Source organism: Sinocyclocheilus rhinocerous, unplaced genomic scaffold (assembly GCF_001515625.1).
Source record: "Sinocyclocheilus rhinocerous isolate Xijiao unplaced genomic scaffold, SAMN03320098_v1.1 scaffold4356, whole genome shotgun sequence".
Lineage (NCBI taxonomy): Eukaryota > Metazoa > Chordata > Actinopteri > Cypriniformes > Cyprinidae > Sinocyclocheilus > Sinocyclocheilus rhinocerous.
The window spans coordinates 129798-142930 of record NW_015666941.1 but is presented as its reverse complement, the minus strand read 5'-3'; the positions used below and the strand labels follow the sequence as shown (position 1 = coordinate 142930).

The window sequence follows — 13133 nt, the reverse complement described above, 5'->3', positions numbered from 1 at the left end:
TTACAGAGAATGTGTGCAGCAACTGTGCCTACAGGGAATGGCGGACCTTAGAAAATCAAAATGAGAAATATGTACTACACTTCTGAACTATTGCTAAACCTCTCAGAGACAGACACTAAGCAGGTTCTTCCAGATTCCTGGAAGAGCTGAAGAACTATTGTTGGTTAAGTAAGTGCATTACTCCAGTTGGTGTTCAAAGTGTTTTAGATGACCCTACATGACTTGAAAGGTGTGTCGATCTACATCTGTTCTAGTGTGCGCTAGCTCAAGGATTCTCTTAAGATCTGTAAGATCTTCAAGAAATTCTCTTAAGATCTGTAATGCAGGCTATCGAGACAGCAGGCCTCAACAAAGCAAGATGCAAATTCAAATAACGGCTGTCATCATGATGTTGGTGTTTACAGGAGCATTAAGAGGTTGGAGCTCGCAGAATGTTAATGCGAAAGGAAAATTAGGACAAGTGATGTTGTCCAGCTGATGGGCCAGCGTATGCTGTGAACTAAGGCTGTTTTTTTATATAGTAATTATTAACTATTTTATAGATGTCTGCTAATGCAGACTGGGAATAAAGTAGCTAAACACTATGCTGATGCACATAGGAACCGATTTAAGAATGATCTGTGATGTGTAAAATACTGAATGTTAACTAGACATTCATGTGGATATTTCCATTTTAAAAGCACACCTCTTTCAGTCAGAAGTTCATAGTTTCAGATGACAGTCTCATTATTCTCACCATGTTGATTACAGACAGACAGATATTGTCAGATAGATAGATAGATAGATAGATAGATCAGAACAAAACAGTTGTATACTTGCATCATTTATTGATGCTCCATTATAATAGAATTATAATTCAATTTACAATGATTTATCATTTTAACAGCTCATGTTGCATTTTTGTGACTTTGTATATTACAGTTAAAAGATAAGTTTTAGTCTGTCTGGCAGATTTCAGCCATATAAGACATGATTAACATTGTCTAACATTTGAGTGTTATTTACAACTCTGATATTACCAGTAATCCAAATATTAAGACTGTACAGCTGTAATCAAAAACCTTTATTTTTATTTTTATTTTTATTATCTATGATTTGTGCAGAAAAGTCCTCATCCTGGGTAAAGTCTGATCAAAGAATAATATGTGGGCTATATTTCTACACATTGATATGTAACCAAATGTTGTTTATAGATGCTGGAGCTAATCAAAACCACTGCGTAATTAGAAACAAGACACAGCGACACAAACACAATTATAGCAACCAACAACAACATCTGAACTGATCATCCCAAACAAGTGGCAGTCCATGGAAAAGCACTTGACCGACACCGACACGGTCCTCTGCAGTTATAAGGTTGTAGATTCACCAGATTCCACTACGCGCTGCTCTGCTGCTCAAGAATCTCCATAGGCACGGTTTCTTTGAGGTCACTCAGTTTCCTGGAGAAGGAAGACAGTCTTGTGCTGATGGAATCTCTTTTCTGCGTCAGCATATCCCCGTAAAACTGCCACAGCTTCTCTCGGAAGTGATTTCCCACAAAACAGTACAGGAACGGGTTTATGGCAGAGTTGGAAAAGCCGAGGCAGAGGAAGAAAGGCAGGAGTTTATGGATCACTTGAAGCACCCAGCAATCCAAATCCACACCCAGCTCCCCCAGAGCTCCGAGGAACGCCAGAACGTGGAATGGGAACCAGCAAAAGAAAAACGCCAATACTACAGCGACCACCATACGCAACACATGGACCAGTCGGGTGGAGCCTTGCTCCAAGTAGTTTGGGGTTGCCAGAAGGTGCACGGCGATTCGGCTGTAGCAGGTTGCAATGACGACAAATGGCAAGAAGAATCCCAGGGTGTTCTTTCCAAGAGTCAGAGTGTTCTGCCAGTAGGAGTTGGGGAAATAAATGACACAAGCCGTAACGTTGTTACTGGGAAAAGTGTGTATGTCACGGAACACAACTGTCGGCAATGTCGTCAAAGCCGCCACGACCCAAATGATGCCACTGACACATCTGGCCTGATTTATGCTCCTGCTGCTCTGAGAGTGCAGTGGGTAGACGATGGCATGATATCGATCCACACTCATACAGGTGATGAAAAATATACTAGCGTAGACGTTTATCGTTACCAGACCTCCACACAGCTTACACATGACCTTCCCAAAAACCCAGTTGTAATCCAGCGAATAGTAAACAGCCCAGAATGGCAAAGAGCTCAGGAACAGCAAGTCCGACATGGCTAGATTCATCAGATACGTGTTGGCTACCGTCCTTCGGCCTGAACTGTGATACAACACGCACACCACCAGCATGTTACCAAGAAAACCTAGCAGGAAAATGAGGCTGTACAAAGTGGGGATCACTTTCTTCTGGTACTGCGAGGCTGAGGTGGATATGTAGTCACATGAGTTTGTCAAGTTATGGTGCAACAAAGACACAGTGGGTGCAGTCAGGTTATAGGTAGATTCTGTTTCCATGGCGTTGATTATGCAGGATGATTCAGGAACGGGAGTTCTGAAGTTCTGAAATGAGAAAAAAAAGGGCAAATTCTCATGTGAAGCAGGAATGAAGAAACATGTTATTGTAGCATTGGGATAAAATGCAAAATCATCTATCATGCTCCATTTTTCTTAAACCTTCACTAAAACTTCTTGATCCCCTCAAGTAGGAAAATACAAGATTGTGAAACTCCTGAAAGTTAAGCTAAGAAAAAAATAATAAAACGGCTATAAATCACAGGCTGAATTTCACAGGTTGCTAGAATAAATAAAAAACGACTCAATAAAAATGAGGAAAATGTCTCGAGTGTGCTGAAAAGCTCTGCGTGACTATCCATAAAATGTTCAAACCCTCCACGGACACTCTGAATCCTATTAAAGGAACCCGTCCCACGGTTGTGGACAGCCTTATTGTCTGTCTATTACGAGGCATAAAACAGAGAACAAACTCCCACAGCGTGTTGACCATGGACAGTCCACTGGGACTGATGTTGCAGCATCCTCTCCTCTACATCTTGTCAGTGTGAGAAAGAGAAATCTGTGAGACAGAATTGTGAGAAAGCGAGTGTGTGTGCGCGTGTAACCATAGCTCTGGTGAGTTCGGGTCCAGCGCAGATGTGTTTTATAGCTCTCTGCAGGCTGTGCACAATACATCTGGTTACTGTTAACATAGGCGTGGGGCACATGAACATATCGGATTGGCCGGGAAATCGGTTGTGGTGTTTGGGGGATTCAGTCCTGCTCTCCAATAGTATACTGTATATAACACAAAGTAGCAGGCCAGGCATTCTTTTCATATTTTTCCGGGTAATGTATGATCGGACAACACAAACACACAGGTTCTGAAACAAATATCACGATCAGACTACGTAACATAAGGTCAAATCCTCGAGCAGCTGACGACATATTTGGCAGTTTGAAGTTTTTAGTTAAAGTTAATGGTAGGCCTAGTTATTAATTCTAAAATGTAAATATAAAATATCTGGCAAACCTTGAGTTTTAGGTAACACGTAGGCTAAAGTTTAGGGACCAATTCTCACTATTAACTAGCATATGCATATTACTAGCATATTGGCTGTTTATTAGTACTTAAAAAGCACATATTAATGCATTGTTCTGCATGACCATATTTTAAATCCCTTAATCCTACCCCACACCCAATTAACAACTACTTTACTACTATTAATAAGTAGCAAATTAGGAGCTAATTGAGGAAAAAATCATAGTTAAATGTTAGTTAATAGTGAGAATTGGAAAAGTGAGACCAAGTTTTAAAATGTTGAATATGTTACGAATCTGCTTACTCTGCCTGTGTTATACAATACGAAAAAGCTTCTCATCATTCAAGTCTAACTGTCATTTATTAAGATTAACTCTGAGCCCTAAATAATGTTCACAGCTGTTGAAAATAATCCCAGTCATATTTCAAATGTTGCACATTCTTAATCAGAATGCTACGCCTGTCAAGCTAACACACTGTTTCTGTTTAAGTCATTGGAAAAGCTTGTAGTTATCTAATAGAATAAAGGAGAAAGTAAGTATTTTTCAGATGCATATAACCGCTGAAACTATCTAAACTATTTCCTTCATATTTGGTTCATATTACATGTCAAATGAAACGGCAAAGTCCAAAACTAACCAGAGTTATTCTGCTCTCTTGAAAAAAAAAAAGACATTTAAATTCACAATTCTATCTAATGTCAGCTAACTTTCCAGAAGTGCATATACAAGTAAAATGAGATGCAATCTGGCTTTCTAATTTCTAACACATTGCAGAAAAGAAAGGGAATAACGTGCAAGACAATGTAACAAGAACAATGCTTTAGACTGCACTGACATCATACGGTTTTCTTTTTGATAGTTTTTAGACATTATTACTGGAATTATTAAAAAGATGATGATTATAATAATAGTTTGAACACTTAGGTAAAGCATTTCCTTAAACATTTTACAGCGATGCTTCTAATTTTACATGGGGATCTTAAGAAGTTGTTAACTTAAAAAAAATCCCATCATGATTATGTTCAAAACTCAAGAAAAAAATTACCACAACACTTCGTAGCTCAGCATACCTTTCAGTTTCCGGTGCAAAAAGTCTTCAGTCTCTCCGAGGTGTTGCTAAACCCCTGGCACACGTTTCACGCTGAAAACCGAGCCAAAGAAAGCTTGCTTAGCCCCCAGCAGACTTTTCCATTTTGGAAGTGGAGACAATTCTCTGCGTGTGTAAGTATATGAGGGAGTAAACAGCCAACCAGATGTAGGATTTGCTCAAATACTTTTACGTCCACATTTGTCCACTGGGAAAAGGAGGGTGGAGATGGATGTTGTGTGTGTGTGTGTGTGTGTGTGTGTGAGTGAGAGAGAGAGAGAGAGAGAGAGAGAGAGGGAGGTGAAAGTGTTCATTTTAAATGCATCTGACTAGCAACTCTGTGTGAACACCAAAGTGAGAGAGAGAGAGAGACTCCATATCCAGGAGGAAGGATCCAGCATTACACACACATACCTAATGATCTGAAAAATTAAAGACAGATGTACTACAGTAGTGTTTTTTGTGTAGTATTTATATGTGCTGCAGTAACATTTCATCATCTTTCTCAGTGAACTATGCAGATGTTTGTGCATCTATCTTTTTTTTTTCTAATGTAACTTTCCTGCATTCCTTCTAAATGAGTGTTGGTCACTGGTCTCACAAGACTTTTGGGTTCTGCCTCTGTATGAATCGTGTCCTCTATCAAACATTTTATCCAGGGTGTGAAACCAGATAAGCTTCTTAAAACACAGGAAATTGAGAGACGTCAGAGGCTGCCCAATCACTCCGCTCTGTAGTTACCGTGACGACGACCCAGCGAGTGACCCCTCAGAGGTCACGGGCAGATGTGTTCTAACAATTTCATAACAAGGCAGATAATGATGTCTCAAATGAGCGGGGCTAAGATAACCGAAATTTGGCCAATTACAGATGACATTACCCAGAAGCGTGCGTGTGTTTACAAATCGGTGCGTCCGATTTCCATCCAAACAACTGAAGGGACAGAACATACTGTTTCTCCTACTGCTTTTGAGTTTCTTAGTGGCTGTCAAAACCAATGCCTGTAAACAATTTCTTTAATAAATCTTTGATCAACAGAAAACAATGTTGCAACAAAGGCTTTTTGGTGGGGTTGCGTGTTTAGAGCTATTATTGTGTCTCCTGAACCTGCTGGCTCAAATTCAGCCTCTGTTTTGAAGAAATACTAGTACTAGGAGGCGATTGATTGGAAAAGGACTCTGGAATGCTGCTGCTGCCAGTAAACTCCAGCTGAGTTGATTCGTTTGGTATGGATAACTTAACATGATTGGAGGCTGAAGGGGGCACGATGTACAGCTGTGGCTACTTAAAATTACAACTTTTAACAGCAAATGTATAACTCATGAAACTGAACAGCAGCTGTTTTTACAGAGAAAACTGAATTTAACTTTAAAGCTGTATAAACATGTTCACTGACCATTTAAACTCCCCTAGCATTCATTACTCTGCACATAGTAGCTTAGTTTCATTTTATGACTTCACTCAACCATGGCCAGATATTGATCACCAAGAGGATAAATATTAAAGCAAGTTCAAAATGTGTGTCATTGCTTGTTTTCTGGTGTATTAATGTTGTTGTTTTTTTATTGTGACAGTGTGTGTGACATCCAGTGTGCACTTACTCAAATCCATATCCATCCTCCGTCACTGAAACATGTCCCTCTTCTCAAACACTTCCTTCTGCCATCCATCAAGGGGGAGAGAGAGAGAGAGTTAACAAATCTTCATTATTCAGTCATACATTAATCTAAGACATGAGAAATTCTAAATGAACATTGAACACTGAGGGAAGGAGGAAGAAAAAAAGATTTTTAAAAAATCCCTAAAACAATGACATGTTTGAAGTCAATAATAATTCCATGTCTTTGATTTGGTTTAGATTAAGGTCACATGCAGTTAGCCACATATGTTAGCAATGGTTACTTCAGAACAACAGCTGTAAATTACTTTGTACTAACGGAGAAACATGCAAGAAATGTTTTTTTTTTTGTTTTTTTTTAAATGTGACCGTTGTTCACAAATGGCACAAATGTTATACAGAGATTTTGATGGACTACAAGAACTTGTCTGAGAAGAACTTCACTCTGATCTGAAGGACAGATTTCAGGTGAAAGGATTACATGCGCGACTCACAATACAAAGTCATTATAATTACTTTGCTGCATTTCTTTCTGTTTGGCAAATTGTCAGTTTCTTCAGAAGCCTTTTTAATTAACAAAGAATATTTCAAAAGGATTACATTGAAATGTATTCATTCTGAGAGAAAATGCAGTGCTGCCTTAATTTGATTTGTTTGTACAAGCTTTTATCGGTTTCTTTTGGCCAAGCTCATTTATATCGCTAGGTTGTCCTTGCTGAGTCTGTTCATTTGTAAGGTGGCTCTCAGCTTTTTGTTGATCACAGTGGACAAGTACATCACAACCAATCTGAATTTACTTTGATCAGTTTTATTAATGTGTGTTTAATTCATGTTTCAGTGTGGTCTTGTCTGATTACTGTAGGTTCACATGGTTATTCTGGTCTCAGGTTTTAGTCTAATTCTGGACAGAATAAGCTCAGTTCTTGCTACCACAAGGCTTTTTGTGTTTTGTGCCCCTGCTTTCAAGGTCTCATTTTTGTGTTTATTTGAAAAACTGACACTTGTAAAACTTGATTTCATTTTCAAGGCTTATGATATAAGCTTACTGGACTGCACATACTGTAGCACTGACCTCACACTGTGAGTCTTGTTGTGTTTATGTTGTGTCTTGTTCACTCTGGATAGTTCTGGAGCTCTGGTTCATTTGTCTTTGGGTCATTCCCAAAATGTGGTGGCTTATCCATCTAAAAAAAATAAATAAATATCAAAAACCAAATCTCATCAATTCCACATTAAACCTACCATGCTACATTAATTATGTATCATTCCATAACCATGCTGTTATCTTATTTCTCATTTCATTAAAGATCACACTAAATAATTATCAAGTCAAAAAAATAATTTATCATTAGCTGCCATGCCGTTTTCTCAGTGATATCACTCTTAAATAAAATTAGTGGGAACCAGTAACACCACTTACCATGTTTACGGTTTAAGAAAAAGGAAGGGGGAAAAATTATAATTTATCATCATTTACTCACCCTCATGTAATTTCTCTTTTGTTTGCAATAACACCACTGACAGTGAAGACTTTTTACACTGGAAAAATTTTCTCAGGGATTAAAGTAATTGTAAATATTATAAGATCATACTATTCCAAGTTACAGTTAATGGTGTTTCAGAAAGTATACCGTTTTCTATAAGAACTGTGTACATTGCGGGTTACTTGTGACTGTAACTTCAAGACTCCTCTAGAGAATTATAGATTTTCACTATAAAAACACTAAATCTGAGGGACTGCAAAAAGACACATGTACACATTGTATTGGGCTGAGAAAGAGCAGTTTCTCAGGCCATGAAAATCTCTGCGCTAAATACTCATAAAATGGACATTACATACGCAGCATAACTTGGAAACGTCAGCTCAATTTGATGAGCCAATGACGCTTACTGAATGTGACAGCATCCTGGCTCAAAGGAATGAGCAATGGGTTTTAATCTGGCTGTGAAAGCTATAAGTGAGAAAATAAAACACTTAAAGTACAAGTTTTAAAATACAAAATAAAAAAAATAGAACAGTTTTTTGGCACAGGCTACATAAAAATTAGGACTCTACTCATATTTTGACATTCAAAGTACTAATTTCTAAATTGATCAGAAATCCTTTGAATATGTTTACACTTTGACATAACAAAAAGTCAACCTAAAAATAATCAAATGACTGCAGTCTAAGTGCTAAAAATAGTATCTAAATAAATGATAAAAATAATGTTCCAAATATTTTTGGAAATCTCCAAAATAAATACAGATAACAGAGACCGCAAGAAATGTGAAAGAGAGGGGCTGAGAATATACAGGATATTTACATCCGGAACAAAACACTCAAAATCCCAAGCTGCGTTTCTTCTCCCTGATGGACAATGAAATGCCTGTGTGTGTGTGAGACCACTTAGAACTAATATATGACCGCTCTGTTTTGTTCAGTCATGCAGCACTATATGAGACCTGTAAAAGCCCTCTAGTAAATTCTGCCATGGCACAACATCATGATTCAGCACAACCAGCTCATAAAAGTAGCTTGTCCAATGTGTCTACTAAAAAAAAAGGACAGACATAAAGTCCAGAACACATTCTGTTCCCTGTCAAATAGCATCAGCGTCTCTCCCCAGTGACTGACAGAAGAACTCAAGAGAGAAAGGAAGAGAGAAGGGAGGAAGAGGAAGAGGAAGGGTCACAGAGGGGACAGGATGCTGGTTTGGGGGAGAGTCTGAAGGGATAAATTAGGAGCCAGCTTCAATGTACAGAGAGAATGAGTCACAAACCACCATCCCAGGCGCAGGGCTCAGCCCAAGCACACTAATAACAGACTTCAGTGTGTGAGAATGTGTTTGGTGGCATGTGTTTGTGTTGTAGGCAAAAAACAAAAAGCTAATTGTTGTGGAGCAAGCACCCATAATCTTCACTTATTAAACTTGTGTATGGTAATTTGACAAATATGTGAGTTGATTTGATCTGACATAACCACATCAAATAAACATATTCAAAACTGAAAGATCATTTCTGAAATGCCTTTCTCAGGGTTTATTGTTATCTTACCTCAGGTTGGCAGTTCATCAGTCAGGCTACAGACTAGAGGCTTCTCTGCATTCCATCTATGGTTTTAAATACTATAAAATAAAGAATATTTAAATATTTTTGTGGCATATCACTGATTTTAAAAATGCAAAGAAGCATTTAACACATTACAAGTTATTGTAACTATATAAGTTAAATATTTTCTTTAAAAAGTAACAGTTTAAATTTGGTTTAAATTATAGTTTAAATGCTAAACAAGTGCTGACCAGGTTTTTCAGTTAATTTGCTTACCTTTTAATTCTTTGCCATGTCTTAGATTCATCTGCTGTATTTTCATGTATGTAATTTTCATGAGGGTTTTATACACTATATTCAACAAAAGCTATATTTTCAAAAATAAACTTTTAAATTAAAATATTATTAAAATATAACATATACATTTTCTTAAATAAATTAATACATCAGACACTCCCTGATGAAAGCACTGGATAAATCAAACTAAAAGAAAAGAACATATACCAACATCAAAACAAGGAACATTAAATTATTTTATGGATGAATTTGAGCTAATAGGCCTACATTCATATTAAATCACTCTATGGGGTATGTAAGAGGTAAGTAATTATGTTTTGGTTATTTAGAACAATAACTACAGCGGAAGTCACTTCCAATAGCTGATACCCTCAACTGATTGTCTTACATCATCACAAGCTGAACATATTACAACCTCCGGAAAACACATATCACGTTACTATCACTGGAACAACAGAGAATGTGGAATAAATGGTTCAAAGGTGATGACAAGCATAAAAAAATTAAACATGAGATCCTTGGACGCATTAGACAGACAGGGACAGCTAAATTCGGACAGGACCCTCATGTTCCCTGCTCTACGATCTGACTCTGTAGTGCCTCCTGCTGTCCTGTAACAAACAAACACCCACAAATCAGTTCGTCGGCAACACAAAATGCCTGCGAGAGAAATTAGAAAAACAAAAACAAGTCTAACAGTGCGGAAGACTGCAACTCTCAGTTCTGTCAACGTCAAATAGTAAATTAAATGACGCAAATCATTTTTGTCACAATTGCCTTAGTATCTAGCCTACAGTGAGACAATCACAATATAGGGAAGATGGAGTCAGAGGTAGAGAGAGAATGACTCAAGTACTTTTACAAGCCTGACTTTTTGTGTAGTCGAGCTACATTCTTCATATGCCTGTCGATATATACATGACACTATTTGTAATCGAATATTTGAAGAATTCGTGTGACAAACTCGAAACCGTTGCGAAATCTGCGTGGAGAACAGGGTTGCTAGGTCTGCTAAACAAACCAGCCCAATTAGTACACAAAAATACGCCAATTACTCCAAAAACTAACCCAATCGGTTTCTGGGGATTCAAAACCTCCTTCCAGTGGGTTTCTAAACTAATAAAACTAAAAGAACAACCCAAGGCAACAATATAAATGTAGCCGAATTCCGTTGGAAAACCGTGGACTTGGCAACACTCGTGGAGAAACATTTGGCGAATTCCCCAAGAACTTGACCGCACCTTTTGTCCAACTTAGCAAAAATCCGACCGGTACGATTTCATTAGAGTAAAGCACTTACATCACATAAAAAATAAAAAAGATAAATTACTGCCTGAATTAAATTAATCTTGACAGTGGGGTGACAGTAACACAAAGACAAGCTAACATAATACATATAAAAAGACAGTTATTACAACTATTAATAAACAAAATCCAAAAGAAAATTCATTAAAATGCATCGTTTACTAGACCTGTTATTATACATTTAGAAAGGAATAAGAACAGAGAACTGAGACACAGGTAAACCCTACAGTATTAGAGGAGCTGGTGTGGTTTCATGTCACATATGCATCATGTTCCCTTGTGTTTGGAGCATCAAGGTTGCACATTCTACAGTGCGATTAAACAAGCAACTGGAATGAAATCACTGACATCCCCAATTACCTCCAGGTTAGATACTCTATAGACATGAGAGTAAACAATTTATGAGGATTTGCATGCATTCACCCTGTTAAAAAAGCATCAAGAAAATTACTAATAAATTATCAAATGGTGCAGCGAACAGGAGAGATGTTTAACTCAATGTAAATAGATAAATAACAGTTTTAACGTACAGTGCATAAAGCCATAAGCAAGGCTAATTGGTATCACTTTTTCACCTATGGTTTTACACAGGAAATTTTCGGTTTGGAGACAGATCTGCGTTTACCCTGGAAAGCTGAACGGATCAGACTGTCGGTGGGAAAAAGTTCTGACTAGATTTTATCCGAACCGGTCTGTCAAATTACTAATAAATTATCAAATGGTGCAGCGAACAGGAGAGATGTTTAACTCAATGTAAATAGATAAATAACAGTTTTAACGTACAGTGCATAAAGCCATAAGCAAGGCTAATTGGTATCACTTTTTCACCTATGGTTTTACACAGGAAATTTTCGGTTTGGAGACAGATCTGCGTTTACCCCGGAAAGCTGAACGGATCAGACTGTCGGTGGAATAAAATGTGAGATTCTGACTAGATTTTATCCGAACCGGTCTGTCAAAATACTCTAAGCTTTACAATACTGACTCCAAACAAAAGAAAATAAGAACTTTTCATACGTGACAAGACAAAAGTTTAAATGAACTGAAAGGTCCAGGGCTGGTTTTCTAATACTTATCAGTCCAAAATGAACATGTGCCTGGGAAACCGGCCTATATTGAGTAAATCGGTGGATGTATTAAAACAGATTTTTAAATACTTGCCTCTCAGCTGCATTTGACATACGTTTAATCTGCATGTATATATATTTATATATAACGAAAAAATAAGCCTCTCTACAGGTCCAAAGGTTCCAGCAAAAAGCAGCTTTAGTTTAAAAACAGCATTAGTTTATTACTATAATCTTTTATCTGTTGGTTAAGCAATACCTCAGACTGTGGAGAAAGAGGCGCAAGTCCCTTAGTGCTAAAATCCTCACATTCAGTTCTGATTCATCTCCCACAGAAACATTCAATCGCCGTTCTCCGTTTGTCAAATCCATGAGAGAGTCTGAATCATTCAGGGTCACCCACCACAAGGCAAATGTCATGAGGTGCATTTCATGGAAGAAGAAGGTTCCCGGACCTAGTGCATGTCACATGATTGGTCTGCAAGCTTCCCTGATTAGCCACGGAACCTTAAGGTTTTTTTGGGAATAAGGCTTTAAGTGAGTTCTGTGGGTCTCCATGTGGATGGAGGGAGAATGTAGTAGTCATGGGGAACACTTGTGCTTTCCATCGATGGGAGGAAGACGGTTCTAAGGTCCCTCAGAGGTACGAGTGAGTGTGTTAGTCAACACTGATGCAGTATTCGGAGTGTGCGAGTTAATTAATGCTGTTCGTGGCACTGGCTTCAGGGCTGTCCAGTTCTCTGTGGAATGTCTCATCTGGCTGGAGGTTTGTTCTGGAATATTCCTCGTACCATTCCTGCAGACAAAAAGAAATAATCTCTACACAAACATACCATTGCCTATCTGGAAATGCTTGTATTAAAAAGGGAGAATTTGGAGTCAAATATGTCACACTATAACTTTCCAAAACAGAACATGATATCATTGAAATAACTTTAGGTAGCATTTATTTTTCTTTAGCTAAACTTTCCAAGTTTCCACTTGGGCACATCCTTGTATAAACAGCTGTGTGATATATTACTAGGGGTGACCCCGAATAGTGGAAGATTCGATGCTTCGATAGGAGGAGCCTGATTCGACTACCAATCTCACAGTCGAATATTCGCGGGGTGTTATGATCGTGCCATTTTGGCTATAGGGGGGTGCTCAAATATCTGATTTCACATAGAACTACTGGTTTTCTCCCAATAAGTTAATATACAGCCTATTATGATAATGCTGTAAATAAGA

General features: G+C 37.9%; 2 protein-coding genes across 6 annotated transcripts in view; both read right to left on the bottom strand.

Annotated features, from left to right (window-relative positions):
- Nucleotides 1–810: 810 nt before the first annotated feature.
- LOC107733228 (type-2 angiotensin II receptor-like) lies at nt 811–9572 on the bottom strand. Of its 2 annotated transcripts, XM_016544784.1 has the most exons (5): nt 9511–9572; nt 9241–9311; nt 7277–7388; nt 6188–6245; nt 811–2521 (listed from the first exon to the last, which is right to left on the bottom strand). In XM_016544784.1, the coding sequence occupies exon 5, from the start codon at nt 2474–2476 to the stop codon at nt 1379–1381; it is 1098 nt and encodes a 365-aa protein (XP_016400270.1). In that variant the 5' UTR covers nt 2477–2521; nt 6188–6245; nt 7277–7388; nt 9241–9311; nt 9511–9572; the 3' UTR covers nt 811–1378. The 2 variants fall into 2 exon arrangements, with proteins under 2 accessions (XP_016400270.1, XP_016400269.1); XM_016544783.1 differs by lacking the exons at nt 6188–6245; nt 7277–7388; nt 9241–9311; nt 9511–9572 and adding an exon at nt 4570–5197.
- A 1989-nt stretch (nt 9573–11561) lies between these two features.
- LOC107733226 (two pore calcium channel protein 1-like) overlaps nt 11562–13133 on the bottom strand; it is a 16913-nt gene continuing 15341 nt past the window's right edge. For 3 of the 4 annotated variants that reach the window (XM_016544775.1, XM_016544776.1, XM_016544773.1), the window contains exon 26: nt 11562–12699. In XM_016544775.1, the coding sequence (XP_016400261.1) occupies nt 12598–12699 (102 nt within the window). In that variant the 3' untranslated portion in view covers nt 11562–12597. The remainder of the gene's footprint in view (nt 12700–13133) is intronic. The other variant, XM_016544774.1, reaches the window with a different exon arrangement.